The 15,849-nt window shown below is 34.8% G+C and overlaps 2 protein-coding genes across 2 annotated transcripts; one reads left to right on the top strand and one right to left on the bottom strand.

Moving 5' to 3' along the window:
- Nucleotides 1–885: 885 nt before the first annotated feature.
- On the bottom strand, nt 886–10,975 carry LOC120150275 (urease-like). The gene is made up of 19 exons (XM_039162967.1): nt 10,877–10,975; nt 10,441–10,649; nt 9,465–9,538; nt 9,130–9,175; nt 8,562–8,667; nt 7,733–7,872; nt 7,095–7,205; nt 5,818–5,981; nt 5,307–5,685; nt 5,123–5,231; nt 4,675–4,814; nt 3,975–4,112; nt 3,785–3,876; nt 3,338–3,467; nt 3,078–3,236; nt 2,521–2,682; nt 2,267–2,401; nt 1,955–2,026; nt 886–1,268 (listed from the first exon to the last, which is right to left on the bottom strand). The coding sequence occupies exons 2-19, from the start codon at nt 10,564–10,566 to the stop codon at nt 1,047–1,049; spliced, it is 2,505 nt and encodes an 834-aa protein (XP_039018898.1). The 5' UTR covers nt 10,567–10,649; nt 10,877–10,975; the 3' UTR covers nt 886–1,046.
- Nucleotides 10,976–12,330: 1,355 nt separating this feature from the next.
- LOC120150276 (small ribosomal subunit biogenesis GTPase RsgA 1, mitochondrial-like) lies at nt 12,331–15,394 on the top strand. Its single transcript, XM_039162968.1, has 5 exons — nt 12,331–13,016; nt 13,640–13,861; nt 14,319–14,513; nt 14,625–14,818; nt 15,118–15,394. Exons 1-4 carry the CDS (start codon nt 12,363–12,365, stop codon nt 14,769–14,771), a joined length of 1,218 nt encoding a protein of 405 aa, XP_039018899.1. The 5' UTR covers nt 12,331–12,362; the 3' UTR covers nt 14,772–14,818; nt 15,118–15,394.
- The last annotated feature ends 455 nt before the right edge of the window (nt 15,395–15,849 follow it).

Raw genomic sequence — 15,849 nt, 5'->3', positions numbered from 1 at the left:
TAAATAAAATATTAAACAATTAAAATAATTAAATAAATTACTAAAACATACTAAATATAATAAAATATACCTTAATAAGAGTATTTGAGAGAAGTTGAGAGGATTTAGTGTGATGAAAGTGATTGAGAATGAGATATTTATAGGGGGATGGTGGGTGTGAACGGGCGGGGCTAATTTGGTAATTAAGGGTATAGCGCGCGCAGGGGCCGCGCCTTTTTGACGCGTGTAAGAATCACAGGCAAGGCGCGACCCCTGCGCCGCGCTATACCCTTAATTACCAACCTGCTCAGCATAAGACGCGTCGCAGGGGGCACACCTTACCCCACGTGACGCCAAATCAATGTATAGCGCACTGCAGGGGCACGCCTTACTGCAAAGGCTGTTAGATCGAAAAATATAATCTGATCGGTATTAAATCAGTAAATATACTGATCACGGGTGATTTTTTTTTTTTTTGTTGAGAAAAACGCCCTAAAATGATAGCTCTGTCCTGATAGTTTATTGGAGTAAGTAAAAAATATCCACCTGCTGGACCACTTAAAGATAATCAAGCAACCTTTTTCCTTTGCTTAAGTATGCCTTTATTTTCGTTCTTCGACTCTTTGCTCATTAAATTTAACTCATGCTCGATCTATTGGTCATCAAGTATAATAAGATTTTATTTGATTTGTGTTAGTTAAAAATTTTATTGTTCGACTTGTTACTTGTTAAATTCGCTAAAAGTTTTGTCTTGTTTGCTAAAAGAATATATAAGTGGCACGGAGGAGGAAACACGTGGAGTTTCGAAAACAGAAAGAAAGAAAAAAGTCGGTCGCCAAAACAGAAACGAAATATAACGTTAATACGAAAATAGGTGAATAATCAAATAGAAATCCTCGGGTCGAGCTTGCTTTATTTGCTGTCCGTCTGATAAATTGTTTGTTTAAAGTTGTATCTCTTTGAACGATCATACCATTTCCAAGTCTTATGATGCCTTATTGTTGTTTCAGAAAACAAGGAAAGTTGACATACATGGCGCAAGTTCTGAAGCTTTATCGATGGAGGCGCTAGAAGAGGAAATAATTCCGAGACAACGGAACACTGGTCGCCGGATCACAAGTGAGAACCTCGCCATCGGCTCTCACAACGTATGTTTCAGGATCTACATCGATCTGTGGGAGAGCATCATTTAGCTTCATGTCAAGCTTGGTTAGACCTATGACGTTGCTTACAGCTTCTACTCTCTTCTTCAGTCCGTACGACTCTATAGTTCCGCTACCTAAAGCAGCCTGTTTTGCAAGAAAAGGTTAGTGCAACTCTACTTATTCATCATGCATGGTGTTAACTTGGAAACCCTAAAACCCAAAATCGAACTCAACTGTAACATTTGATCGGGTTTCAGTTCGAGTTTTATTGGATATGACTCAGTTTTGGCCTGCATGATAATTCAACATACCTGGTTCGGTTTCTCTATCGAACTGTAATTATTCGAATCAAATCAAATTCTTTATTTTTATAATATAAAATCATACTTTAAAATTATTGAAAAGAAACTTACAATACTATATAAACAACACATTTTTCAGAAAAGGTTTTAAAACTAATGAACCAAATTGATTCGAACGGATGAACATCAGTTATCAAAACCAAACCAAACCATTATCGATTTATGGATCCTAGATACATTATTATATATAGACAGAGGTAGAATTCATTTATATGGTGCAAAACTCATTAGTTTTACACGAAAATATAACCATTAGATGAATTTAAATGGATGGATTAGATTAAAATTTTATTATTCCATTTCTTTGTGGAAATTATAAAAGAAAAATGATAGTGCCGACGCACAAAGTTTTACTCTCATGCATTCATTTAGATTCATCTAATGATTATATTTTTCTGTAAAATTAATTAGTGTTACACAGTGTAGGTGAATGCTACCCATATATACACAGAGAGGGAGAGTTCATACTTTGCTGACGAAAGCAATGGAGTTAGCACTTGCGGCCTTTCCGAAAGCTCCAAACATTGGCCTTGACAACACCTATGACAACAAATATCTTTAGTAAAAAGTGCTTAACTATGTTTCTTCAATTGATCTCATAAGGTTCAGGTGCGATTATCGGTTACGGGTATATACCCGGCTCATTCTTTTGAGAATTTTTTCATGTATTTGAAGAGTCATATCTTTGAGATCATATCTAGGTACGGGTCGAAAACAAGCATTGGCCACAAATACTACAAGAAGAAAAAAAATAAAGAATCGGAGAATATAAAGTTTTACCGGTTCAGGTGTTGGGATGCTTGCATTAGCATCTCCCATGTTAGACCAAACAATAACACCGCCTTTGATTACCATTTCGGGTTTTGCCCCAAAAAAGGCTGGTTTCCATAAAACAAGATCAGCCAATTTGTCCACCTGAAAGATGAAATTCATATATTGCCAATGTAAGTGAAATTTAGTGATGAAAAATCCCGAGCCAACGGATTTTGTACAAGGAAAATAAAAGAGTCAGAACAACATAGCAAACGATATACCTCCACGGAACCAACAAATTTTGCAATACCATTAGCAATGGCTGGATTTATGGTGTATTTGGCAATATACCGTTTGATTCTGAGATTGGAAGGGCCTGAGGGATCAAACCAATCCCTTTCTGCTCTCATCTTGTGCGCAGTTTGCCAAGTTCTGCATATCACCTAGAGAGAGAGATTTTGAACTTATTTCAGCATTTAGATCATGGAATTTTGGATTTGTCTCTTATAAGCACATGCAAGATGAGAAATAGGTGTTACCCAGAAGGTTTATTTTGTTCCAGATCTTTTTTTTTCTTTTAATGTTCTTATATCTAAAACTCATGTCCAACACATTTCGGACATGAGTTTCAGATACAACTCTCCAAATATATGAACCTATATTTACACTCAAATTTGAGTAACCGGTTTGACTGACCAATAACATCCAATATTTTAATCCAAGTTTTCGACCTCCGAAAATCATTTAATCATAACACCAACTACTCACACGAAATCGTTCTAATGAGATTGAAGTAAGGCAAGCCAAAGAATAAGAGAAGTAGAATCTAGAATTAAACCTCGCCGATACGACCCATAGCCTGTGAATCGGAAGATATAATGCTGATTGCCCCCATGTCGTGCAATATGTCTTCGGCGGCAATGGTTTCGGCCCTAATCCTTGATTCCGCAAACGCTACATCTTCAGGAATATCCTTGTTGAGGTGATGGCAAACCATCTGCAAAGATAGGAATGCATGAGAATGGAAAAACTTACAAAAAAAATTGAGCATACTGACATTTCAAGACTTAAAGTAACATCACTGTTATCTTCTCATACCAGCATGTCAAGATGTTCATCTATGGTATTGGAAGTATAAGGGCGTGTCGGGTTTGTTGATGAGGGGAGGACGTTTTTAACGCCACATACTTTGATGATATCTGGAGCATGACCACCACCGGCACCTTCACTGCCGAAATTACATCAATCATGAACATCAATGAACTGAACCCGACTCCTAACCAAAAATTAAGAGTCTATAGAACTCTAACTAATTCTGAAATTAGAAAGATAGTTATACTCAAGGAACTCGGATGGGACTGAAATCAAGCTAACCCATCAGCATTGACCGTTTAATTCTAAACGTAAATTAAAAAGGAAGGCAACCCACACACATTAACAATATAGATTGGTATTCAATCAACCGTAAACCAGAAGTTCGACCGGTTTGATCTCTGATCCAGTTTTTTATTCGTTGGTTAGGGAATGGGAGACATGAGTTCATACCTGTGATAAGCATGAATAGTTCTTCCTTTAAATGCAGCAATTGTGTGCTCGACAAATCCAGATTCATTCAAGGTGTCAGTATGAATATTAACCTGCCAAAAACAAATCAATATAAAAAACGAATTCATGCTTAAAAATGTAATTTTTTGAAAATAATCCCGGAAATAATTGGCACTCTTCTTTGTCTGACTTGGATATCATGTTGTTCTGCAACAGCCAAACAATTGTCTATTGCAGCAGGCGTAGTTCCCCAATCTTCATGCAGCTTCAATCCCATTGCTCCAGCTTTGATTATATCATGCAGTTCTTCGGGTTTCGAACCATTTCCCTAAGTAAGAAAAAGGAAGATTTGAGTGCACTAGAAAACTCTAATGATGACGAAGAATAGTGTTGTTACTCTGACTTGGGTGTGAACGTTGGATATGAGTACATGTATGTATGATACATGTGTTGTGTCATTCCATTTGACGGTTATGTACTCGTATCCAAAAATGTCTTTAAAGTTAAAACAACAATTATTCAAACTGAACAGAATGCTTATTTTTTGTTTAATTTATAATTATTTTTTATAAAATAAAATAAATCTTTTATCTATATATTAGTGAAAGAAACGTCAAAATATCATTAATAAGACATATTTGCAAATTTTAGAAAACAACAAACTGAACTGATCCTATCCAAAATGATAAAATTAGATTCAAGTTGGTTGGATTATCTATAATATTCATTTTGATTTTTAAAAACTAGAATACCGCACATTAGTCATAAAATTTTCCAACCAAACTATTATTATCTCCGTACAGTTCATCCTTCACTTCTTAGCTAACGCATGGATTAACAAAAAAAAAACAAAAGGGTTGAATATATTATGCAAAAAATAATAATCTTACCTTCCCTGTGAACCCAAAATTTAAAGGAAAGTCATCAGTAGACTGCAGCATCATTTTCATTTGCGCCGGTGCCGGTGTACAAGTAGTTGCTCGTGTTCCGTCGGCTGGTCCAGTCCCACCTCCGATTAATGTTGTGATGCCTACATTAAATATTTAATAAAGATGCATGATTCTATATTAATCCGACTCTTCATTTTTTTTCTAAAGTATTTATGTTTGACACCCAGACCCAACATACACGAGGTTTGGGGCATGATTCCCCAAATATACTAAACATATACCCATATTGTGTCCGACCCTCACACCCAAATCCAAGTAACACAGACGTTGTCGCTTTTATATTTCTCTTGCTCTTGCCAAAACCAAGCACATAACGATATGTAAGGTTTGTGTATGTTTCGTATTTCGGTAACATCTTTAGTTAAGTATGCCTGAAAATGTAGCTTACCACTTGAAATAGCTTCATGAACTAACTGAGGGCAAATGAAGTGTACATGACAGTCGATAGCCCCTGCAGTTATGATTGATCCTTCTCCAGCAATAACCTCGGTGTTAACCTGCGAATCGATGGTACCAGACATTGGTATAATTATACTCGGACAATGCATTCATATGAAAGAAAAAAAACTTACACCAATGATCAAGTTAGGTGATACACCATCCATGGTATCCGGATTGCCCGCTTTCCCAAGTCCAACAATTATGCCATTTTTAATACCAATATCTGCCTTGAATATACCAGTGTAATCAATAATCACAGCATTTGTTATAACAGTGTCTAAAGATTTATCTGGTGGATGCCCAGAAGATTGTCCCATTCCATCTCTTATAACTTTTCCACCACCGAATACACATTCATCACCATATACAGCAAAATCTTGTTCTATTTCAGCATACAAATTCGTATCACCGAGTCGGATCATATCACCAGTAGTAGGGCCATACTTGTTAGAATAATCCTCGGAAGAAATCGTTTTGGTAAAATCAGGATCTTGTCCAGTCTGGCCTTCTCTGCAAAACAAGTCGAGGCATCAATATTTTTGTATTTAAGTAGACGATGCTTGCTAATCAAGAAATTCTTTTGGTGAAATCAGATCAAAGTAAAACAAGACAAATAATAAGTTTCTAGCTCAAGTTATAAACCTAGCATCTGTTTCTTCCATATTCATATAGCCTTCACTCCTTACAGTTTCCATCACTGTTTCTATATTGGCAATGTCAACAGGGCCATCAACAATTCCGTTTCCTCCTCTGATCACTCGGTTACCACCAATGCTGACTAGCAGAACGGTTTTAATTTCTCCAGGCTGGAAAAGGAAACACCTTTCAGTCAAAGAACAGAGCTGGATAGATCAAGGGATGATCCTAAACCAATGAATTGTTACTCGGATTCTTCATTTTTCTTGAAGTAACCGTGTGTGCAAAACACATCCAAACATTGCTATAAGATATAACCCTCTAAGAATCCTCCAAAAAAAACAATGAATATATCCATGTTGAATACATACTCATATCCACCCAAGTCCGAGTAACATAGCCCATGAATATACCAAAGGAACATTTAATTAAATTCACTAAATAAATTTTCTGGATGAACTTTTATGATAATTCTATATATAATAATGTAAAAGAAGCACTTAAATAACCCTCCTACATCAACAGAATGCTCTCTTCCAGATTCTTACTATTAAATTTTCATAATGAATGCAATTATCATTATAAATTCTGAGGCTTCCTCAAAAATCAGTGTCTACCAATTCAGTTCCACATTGTGGAACTTGGACATGAGTGGGAGTATTGGGCGTGGATATGTGTCCGGTACAGGTATGTTCAACTTTTTCCAAGATTTTAATCTCTGTGGCCAGTTCTCGGAAGGTCATATCTCATACCCATATCCAAATATACACTAGATATGTATGTCAGACATACACTTCACAAAATAAAAAATGATGAGTCGAAGTTTCATAACTGTATAATGAAAGACATCAATACTACTTTTTTTATGTCATTGATTCCTATGGCAGAATCAATAATTTCTTACAAATCCAGGGGAAAATTTCCTAAATAAATGAAAACAAGAACCGCTCCTGCAAAAAAAAAAAAACTAAGTGAGAGTACACAGGTTCTTTTACTAGAAAGGGATCAATTGGTACTAATGTTGTTCAGACTTTTCATTTTACTTAAACGTACTAGTGTGAGACACACATTCAGACTTGGTATATGAGTATGAATCTCCAAGTAAATGGAAAAACATAGCAAATATTGAGCATATTTGTTTCGGAAAAATACATAACTGGCATTTACTCTTGAATCTGAGTAACATAAACGTACACAACACGATCAATGAATAACCATTAATAGACTTTAATCAATGAATCAAACAACAAGCTTCTCAACAGATGAAGGTTAAAATACTCAACCTCAAATCTTGTAGCTGTTCCTGCAGGTATATTTAGCCGCATTCCATATGCTTTCCTTCGATCAAAAACCATGACAGGGTTTACCTCGATAAAGTGATAATGGCTTCCTACCTGAAAAATTATTGAATGATTAGCACAAAGATCTTTCAGTTCTTCCTTAGGGAAAAATAGAACAAAAATTGTACCTGTTAGCTATATGGTATGGTATTGTAGGTCACTTCTCTATACCTGTGTTACCTTAAACCTCGTTTTCTTTTAAAGTGCTAGTGTCCAACACGTGTCAGACACATTTTTTGGACATGGATATTGAGAAAACATCCTCCAAATACACGGAAAAAACTTGGAAAAAATTTGAACATACCCATGTATGGCACTCATCATTCTCCTTGAAATACACATGTTCGACATGTGGATACGGAGTTATGACCTCCAAGGATTCTCCAGAAAAACTTTAGAAAAATCTAATCATATCCATATCTAACACACTCTAATCCTAATAATATAGAAAAATCTAATCATTCTTCGTATCTAACACTCACATTTGAATCCTAATAATATAGACAGAACTGGTTCAGAATTGATCAAACTCTCAACAAGAAAAATAAAAGATATGAATAGAAGAAGAGAGTTTGCAGCACCTGAATTGGCCTGTCTCCAGCGTTATGGACTTTGAGGCTTACTGCTTTCCTGCCATCATTAAGTGTAATCATCCCATCTTTGGGGATCACATTACCAGGAACCGTTTTATCTTCCATTTCAGGTTTCATACAGGAAGGCACTGCATTATCAATGTTCTTTTAGTTCCCACTGGGGTACTTCACATTCTCAAGAAGTAACAATTCCAAGTTTCAACTATACAGTATAGTCTACTAAGCCTTCAAGTATAAAAGTAATTACAAAAAGACTTATTTAATGATTTTATTTAAGCTTGAATGTAAGTGTCAGATATGACTATATGTCAAATATGGATATGCACAAGGTTTCTAGGGTTTTCATGTATTTGGAAGATCCTTGGGGGATTATTTTTTCACTCGCATCTGGCAGACAAATACTTCAAGAGAAATGAAGTGTCAAAGCACATAGCTTATTGATATATCATGAGGTTCATATTTCAAAAGCCAGATAGGTTAGAGCCAAAAAGAAACTAAAAGAGTTGAAACTTGAACATGAGCCCTATCCTTTTATTTGAGGTCAAGCACGCAAAAATCTGTGTACAAAAACATGTTCAACTTTCATTTTGCTTAAAATATCCATGTCTGACACATATATGAACATAAGTATGGGGATATGAGTATGACCCTCCAAATACCCTACAAATACATGGAATAAAACATAGAGAAAATAGAACACAACCGTGTATCAGTATTTACACTCACACTTGGGTCAAACAACAGCTAAGATCACCGATATATCATGCATATATTCTTTGCGGTAGTCTGTATTTCCAAATATATATATATGGCCTACCAGGTAGAAAAGAACCATATAATGCAAGCTGCAAGTCTCCATTTTCACTAGCGATCGGATCATGAATAGTGATTAATTTTGTCCCATCAGGAAATGTCCCTTCAACCTTATATTAAAAAAAAGATTTGTTTACTTGCATTGCTGATTTTGATAGGGAAAAAAGAGTTCACAATATAAGCCGAGAAAGTCCGGTACAATGACTCTTCATGCCTGTATTGCTCCAACTCATTTTTCTTAAAGTGTACATGATAACACTCATGTCTCACACATGAACGAGGATATGATCTCCAAGGATCCTCCAAATATATCAAGAGTTTTTTAAAAAAAATCTGACAATATCCTTGTCAAATATATACCTGTATCCTACACTGACAAGATTAGGTTTTTTAAGCTTTTACAAGTATTTGAACTTTAAAGGATCCTTAGAGGTCACAACTCCATAACCATGTATGGGACCTGAGTACTTATACATAAATGAAGAGTTAAAAAAAATAACGTTTAGGATATAAAACATAAGAATTGCAAAGGAAAATTTAATGTCATTTATGATTACTTAAAACATAGTTACCTGTACAGAATCCAATAAATGTGGAACGGACGAACGAACTTGGCTCCTGTTTATACATTAATTAAAATTACTATTTGTTTCTACAAAATAATATATATATCATTTGTTCAAAGCAAAACACCATCAACACCTATATTACTCAGATATTGATGTGAGTGCTGGATTCGAGTATGTGCCCCACACAGGTATATTAAAGTTTTTCTAGTTTTTTTTTCATGTATTAGAAACGTCATTTTAGAATCGTAGCTCCATGTCTGTGTCTCAAAATGTATCAGATATAAGTTTCGGACACCAATAGTTCAAGAGAAATGAACCCAAGCAAAATGGTTGCATACCTTCCCAAAATTTGTTTGCCAATGTCCATCAATTCAGCCACACTCTTGTCGCCATTACGAACAAACTCAAGAATCTATGGTGGAACAAATCATATCAAAAGGGATTTGAAATTGGGATTTTCTTCAAACATCTTCAAGAAAAATCAGAAAGGTAAAACTGGCACACAGCAAAATACAGGCACGTAATTGACTTAGCTCTGAAAACCAATAACTCTATCTACGAACAATTTCTAACAAAATCCTTAATTATTCACTCCACTTTACCAAGATATATTGCTTTGACTCTCCATTTTTCTTGAAGTAACTCAGAAACTTATCTAGACATATGTATAGGATATGATCCTCCAAAGACCTTCAAAATATAAGAAAATCTTGAAATTCCCGTGTCACAAAAAATATACTAATCCGACACTCACATCTGAGTTCAAGTAACATAGCTATTAAGAAACAATGAATTGAATATCCTGAAGCATGAGAATACCAATTACATAAAAACCCGCATAATTTTCTTTGAAAGGAAAAAGAAAAACAAATACACAAATAGACTCATTCATGGAAAAAGCTCAGCAGAATCAGGCAATAAATCATCAGGTTAGAGAAACTAGATAATCAGCAAACAATATGCAACAAATTTCAATAGTTTCTAGTCCTACTATATCTAGATTCTTCGTTTTTCCTAAAGTATTTGTATCCGACATAGGTGTCAGACACATACTCAAACATGAGTATGAGGGTATGATGTTTCATTTTCATATATAAGAAAAAACACTCGGACACAATTGATTTGGACATACCCTTATCAGACAAATACTCATACCCGTATCCAACACCCACCCCAAGTCCAGATAACAAATTTACATTGTAATATATATACATATCAGACATACACCCGTATCCAACACTTATCCCAAGTCTGGATAACAAATTGACATTGTAATATATACATATACACAAATTTGCAGAGTATAGGAATCACCTGAGTGGCAATGAGAGCAATAGCTTCAGTATAATTGAGCTTAAGCCCACGAGCCAGGCGCTTCTGGGCAAGGAACCCTGCATTATGAAGGGCAAGCTTCTCCACTTCTCTTGGGGTTAATTTCATAATTCTTTTTTTTTTGTTAAAACTCTATTCAACTTCTTTCATTCAAATTCAATGCCAAATAGCTTTCTCCACCACCAAAACACCTAATCACGATGTATTAATTTGATAAAATGATTACTACTTTTCTTATTAAGATTCAAACCCAGGAAAAAAAAAGAAGCTAAATTTGAACTGTCTGATCTACAGTTGACCAAAAATTTCAGTAAAAGCAGATGATTGTGAATTCATGAAACATACCCACTGTTGGATTAAAGTAGGATTTGATTAACTACATTAATTACTGCTATAATTTCTAAGATTGAAGTCTTACCCTTTGAAAGATGCTGAAAGTTACTCACTGAACCAGATGGCGATGTCATAGGAGAGACTGTGAAGCTGTTGGTTTCATCTATTACTACTTTGGACTTTGGGGATTTCGAAAAAACTCGCTATAGAGTGCTTGTACCTTATGCTCCACAATGTAGTACCCTACCAACTTTATGCTACCATATTACACATTAACTTATATAATAACTTTATGGGTATTTATGCCATGACTAGGTTATCCTAATTTTCGATTATGATTAGAATTAGGGATGGGAATTTGACTTCATCTTGTAGAGTGGAATTTTTTCCAAAAATATTTGGATTCATATGTATATTTATTTTTAATTATAGTCCGGTACAGTTTGAGTTTAAAGTAAAAAATGTTTGACTCAATAATAATAATATAATTGATCCTTATATATTTAGAGATAATTATTATAATATATAACTATATTTTTTCAAATTTATCCCTATTTTACCTAATAAAGAATAAATTTTTATATATATTTATATCATGTCGAAACTGACATTTTTTAATCATAAGGTTTAATCGGGTTGAATTTGTATATAAGATGAAAATTTTCAACCTCACTCAAGAATAATAATATAATCTCTCTCTAAAGAATCATTGATTGTCGTACGGATATGAGTCTGATTAAATTTAAGAATTATCTTTGACAATTTAAAATTAACAATCTTTGTTATAATATTCTCAAATACCACATTGTTTATATATAATATTTTAAAGTATTTAAATATAATCTTTTTAAACATACAATCATTAAATGATTGAAGAGAATACTTATATACATATGTTGTCATTGTGTCCAATTTATACATGTAAATATGTATCTTTAATATATATTGTGTGCATTACTTCATTTTAAATAAAATTTATATAACTTTTAATTTATATTTATATTTTTTATTTTAATCTCGGATGAGATTAATATAAGAGAGATCCTACCCAAAAAAAACATATTACATAGATAAAAATGCATCATGCATCCATCAAAATACGCCTTTAAAAGAGTGCTTCTACATGATATCTTTTATTAAAAGAATGTTATTTTGATTGATAATATTATTTAAATGCCATTTGAATAAAAAAAATTAAGATAATAAATTAACTCAATCATATCATTGACATATAAATTGTTTAATGAATATTATAAATGGTCGTACATTAATAATTGATGACTAGTTTTATTAGTTAAAATGATATTTATATAATTTAGGAAATTCAAAAATTATAATAATAAAATTTGAAAGGAGAATAATATTACTGATTTTATATTACTTACAACTACAAAATTAACAGTTAAACAAAAAGAAAAAGAAAAATTCAGCGCAAGAAAATGGATAAAAAAGCTCATAATTTTTTCGACTCGTCTTCTAAACCTATAAAGCCTCGGTTTCTTTTTCAACAGAAAATCAAAATCATTCAACGAATAATTCGAAACAACCAATCAAATTCCCACTAAACCCACATGCCGATCACTTCATTTTCACTGTTCCGCAGCCGCTTACCCGCCGTAACAACAGCCATCCGCCGCCACTTACCACCCGACCGCCAACTCGTTATCATATCCGCCAAACAGACCCCTTCAAATCCCAGACACAACGTATCCAAAAAACCCCAACCCAACAAGAATCTCCTCAAAGCCAAACACATTTTCAAAGACTACTCCTCCTTAGCCCCCGTCCTTGCCCCTAATGAAACCCCGCCCCTCTCTGATTCACAAGCCATCGGCGCCGTCGCCGCCGCCCAAGCCAACTTCATGCGGGTTATCGTCCAAGGGGAACAGAAAGAACCCGGGGATAGTTCTAAGACTAGGGTGGAGTTGCTGTGCGTGGTGAAGGCGGTTTTGAAGAAGATAAAGAGAAGGGTTTTGGTCGGAGACAAGGTAGTGGTGGGTTCGATTGATTGGGTGGACCGGCGTGGGGTTATCGAGAATGTGTTCCAACGGAGCTCCGAGATCTTGAACCCGCCTGTCGCCAATGTCGACCACTTGCTCGTGCTTTTCTCGATTGAACAGCCGACGATCGAGCCGTTTATGCTCACGAGATTCTTGTTCGAAGCTGAGTCCTCTGGGATTCCCCTCACCCTTGCTTTGAACAAAACGGAACTCGTTGATGAGGAGGTTCGATTCTTGACGCACTCTTGATAGAACTTACCATAATTTTTTTTTAAAAAAAGTTTTTCATATATTTGGAGGACTTGTTCGTACGTCCGAAAATGTATGCAATACGAGTGTCAGAAACAGTAAGTTCTAGAAAAAAATCAAGAGTTGGAATTAGATCAACAGATTAGAGGAAATAAGTCGAGAGAGAACCAAATAGAAATTTCCATACTTCTTTTTCTTGCTAGCTCTAGTCTATCATTGAAGCTTTGCAATTGCTAGTTGTTTGTTTATGATATGGTAATTTTACTTACTCTAATTTGGATTCAAAGTTGAAAACAAAATGGTTGTTGTTAGTCTCATCGAATCTATTTTACACAAACTCTTGCCGACAGTGTCAAATTCAGGTATGTGTCCAATACGGGTGTTTTAGTTTATTTTTGAAGTTCTTTTTATGTATTTGGATTCTTGAAGGGTTGATGCATCCATGTGGACCATGTCTAAATATCTGTCAGAAATGAGTACAGAAAGAAAGAAAAAAGTAGCGTTGAATACCCCAATTTTCTGTTTTATAATATTTGAATCACATTTACATTGCCAAATAATATTTGTGTATTTTATTGGCAAATATACATACTGGGAAGACTCTTTTTTCATGGAAGAGTAGGTTGCGGAGCTGGGGTTACGAACCTGTCTTTTGCAGTGTTGAGACCAAAAATGGACTTGATTCTCTTGCATTTTACTTGAGGGATCAAACAACTGTAATTGTTGGTCCAAGTGGGGTTGGGAAATCAAGCCTTATCAATGTTCTCCGAAGTAATCACCGCACTTCTGATTCCCTTGAAGGAGATAATTTGTTTGATCCTGTGGGTTTGTTTCTTCTTTCTTTAGTACTTCATTTTCATTTTTCCTTTGTGTGCATGATAGTGATACCATATATTGATAATTTTGTGGGTGTGGTTGTTAGGATTGAACCCAAGGTCTGATGCCTCGCAAGCCTCTTGCCACAAAATCCAGAGGTTGTTGGCACTGAGAACAATAAGTGCTATATATATGCGTGTGTATGTGTGTATATATAATTATATATTGACCACTTGCGGGTGGGGTTGCTAGAGTTTGAACCCAAGCTCTCATGCTTCACATGTCTCATGCAACAAGGCCAATGAGTACTATGTGTGTGTGTGTGAATATATATACTGATAATTTAGGGCGGATTGGTAATGTTTGAACCCTAGCTACATACCTTACTAGCCTTCTTGTTACAAGGCTGAGAGATTGTTGGCATTGTATATTTCTCTTCCTTAAAGAACATTTCTCTCTTAGATTTTGGGCAGCAAGTGGTTTGATGATCAGAGAGTTGGGGAGGTTTCAACAAGAAGTGGCAGAGGAAAACACACTACTCGACATGTTTCATTGCTTCCACTGTCTGGAGGGGGCTATGTCGCCGATACTCCAGGGTTTAACCAACCTAGCTTGATGAAAGTGACAAAGCAATCTCTTGCACAGGCTTTTCCAGAGGTTGTTTGCCTGCTGACTGAGAAACAATTTGGTTGCACTTCAGTCTCTTTCAAATGTACATTTGCACTTGTTGGTGTTATCTGATATCTTTGTTCTATTTTCTTTTCCAAGATTCGGAAAATGCTAAAAGACAGTGAACCTGCAAAATGCTCATTCAATGATTGCTTACATTTGGGTGAACCTGGGTGCATTGTGAAAGGGGATTGGGAAAGATATTCATACTATTTTCAACTTCTTGATGAGATCAGAATCAGATAGGAATTTCAGTTGATGACGTTTGGGACCAAGAGAGAAGGCGATGTCAGGTATGTAAACTAAAACCATATTTCGCCGAGTCTCTTTATTAGAAGTATGCACACTCGACACCCGAGTCTGACCCATATCCAGACATGGGTATAAGGATATGACACTTTATAGGATCTCCAAATACATGGAAAAACTTATAAAATATTTTAACATGATCATGTCATAGGCATATCCACATCTGACACTCACCTCAAAGCCCAATTAACTGTTCTGAAATCTAAGATATGGTTCAAGTTTTTTGGACTGGAGGCTTATAATCTTTTCAGTTTGGTTCTGAAATCTAAAATGTCATTTGCAGGTACAAGGTGGGAGAATTGGGTGTTCAGCAAGCAGAACCTCGATTGGAACTGAAGAAACATCGGAGGCATTCGCGGAAAAAGATTAACCAGTCGTTGTTAGATGAGCTTGATGACGATGATGATAGCTTGGACTTAGAAAATGACCCCATTGTAAGGGCAATAGAGAATGAAAACCAGTAGGGAATTTTCAATCTTGTAGTGTACAGTGTAAATGACAAGGTTTAAACCAGACAATGAAGAGCATCTAAATCTCTTTCGAAGAGTTTTGTGAAGCCTTTTATGGCATAAACCCTTGAATGATTGCTTATTCTTAGATACTTCACTATTTTTTAGGGTTAATTACATTTGCACAGATACTCTTTAGTTATGACTTAAATTTTAAATTAATCCTTACACTTGAAAATGTTCTAATTAAATCACTAAATTATCAGTATTGTAGTTAATTATAACTTGAAAGCTCAAATACCATGTGCTCAAAGCTGAGATCTTTAAAGATAATAATCATTTCTTTAACTAATAAGATAACTTAGTTTGTGTAATTTTAAATGAATCTTTGTACTTTAAAATGCTTTAATTAAATTATCAAATCATTAATATATTTTAGTTAAATATCAATTCATATTAGACGTTAAATATTAATTTAAACGTAAAATATATTAGTAGTCATTAAAAAATTCATTTTAATTACTAAAATTTTAAAATTATAAAATAATCATTAAATTTATCAAATT

Source organism: Hibiscus syriacus, unplaced genomic scaffold (genome assembly GCF_006381635.1).
Source record: "Hibiscus syriacus cultivar Baekdansim isolate YM2019G1 unplaced genomic scaffold, ASM638163v2 tig00111022_pilon, whole genome shotgun sequence".
Lineage (NCBI taxonomy): Eukaryota > Viridiplantae > Streptophyta > Magnoliopsida > Malvales > Malvaceae > Hibiscus > Hibiscus syriacus.
Note: the sequence above shows the minus strand (reverse complement) of the source record. Positions and strands in the feature narration are given on the sequence as shown.

Excerpts from the sequence above, each read along its gene's own strand:
- LOC120150275 (XM_039162967.1), bottom strand. The coding sequence starts at position 10,566 with ATGAAATTAACCCCAAGAGAAGTGGAGAAGCTTGCCCTTCATAATGCA. Across the intron at positions 9,539-10,440 it reads TTGCTCTCATTGCCACTCAG|ATTCTTGAGTTTGTTCGTAA; the intron begins GTGATTCCTATA and ends GTTCCACCATAG. Across the intron at positions 3,237-3,337 it reads ATGAACATCTTGACATGCTG|ATGGTTTGCCATCACCTCAA; the intron begins GTATGAGAAGAT and ends CTATCTTTGCAG.
- LOC120150276 (XM_039162968.1), top strand. The coding sequence starts at position 12,363 with ATGCCGATCACTTCATTTTCACTGTTCCGCAGCCGCTTACCCGCCGTA. Across the intron at positions 13,017-13,639 it reads CGGAACTCGTTGATGAGGAG|ACTCTTTTTTCATGGAAGAG; the intron begins GTTCGATTCTTG and ends CATACTGGGAAG. Across the intron at positions 13,862-14,318 it reads GAGATAATTTGTTTGATCCT|ATTTTGGGCAGCAAGTGGTT; the intron begins GTGGGTTTGTTT and ends TTTCTCTCTTAG.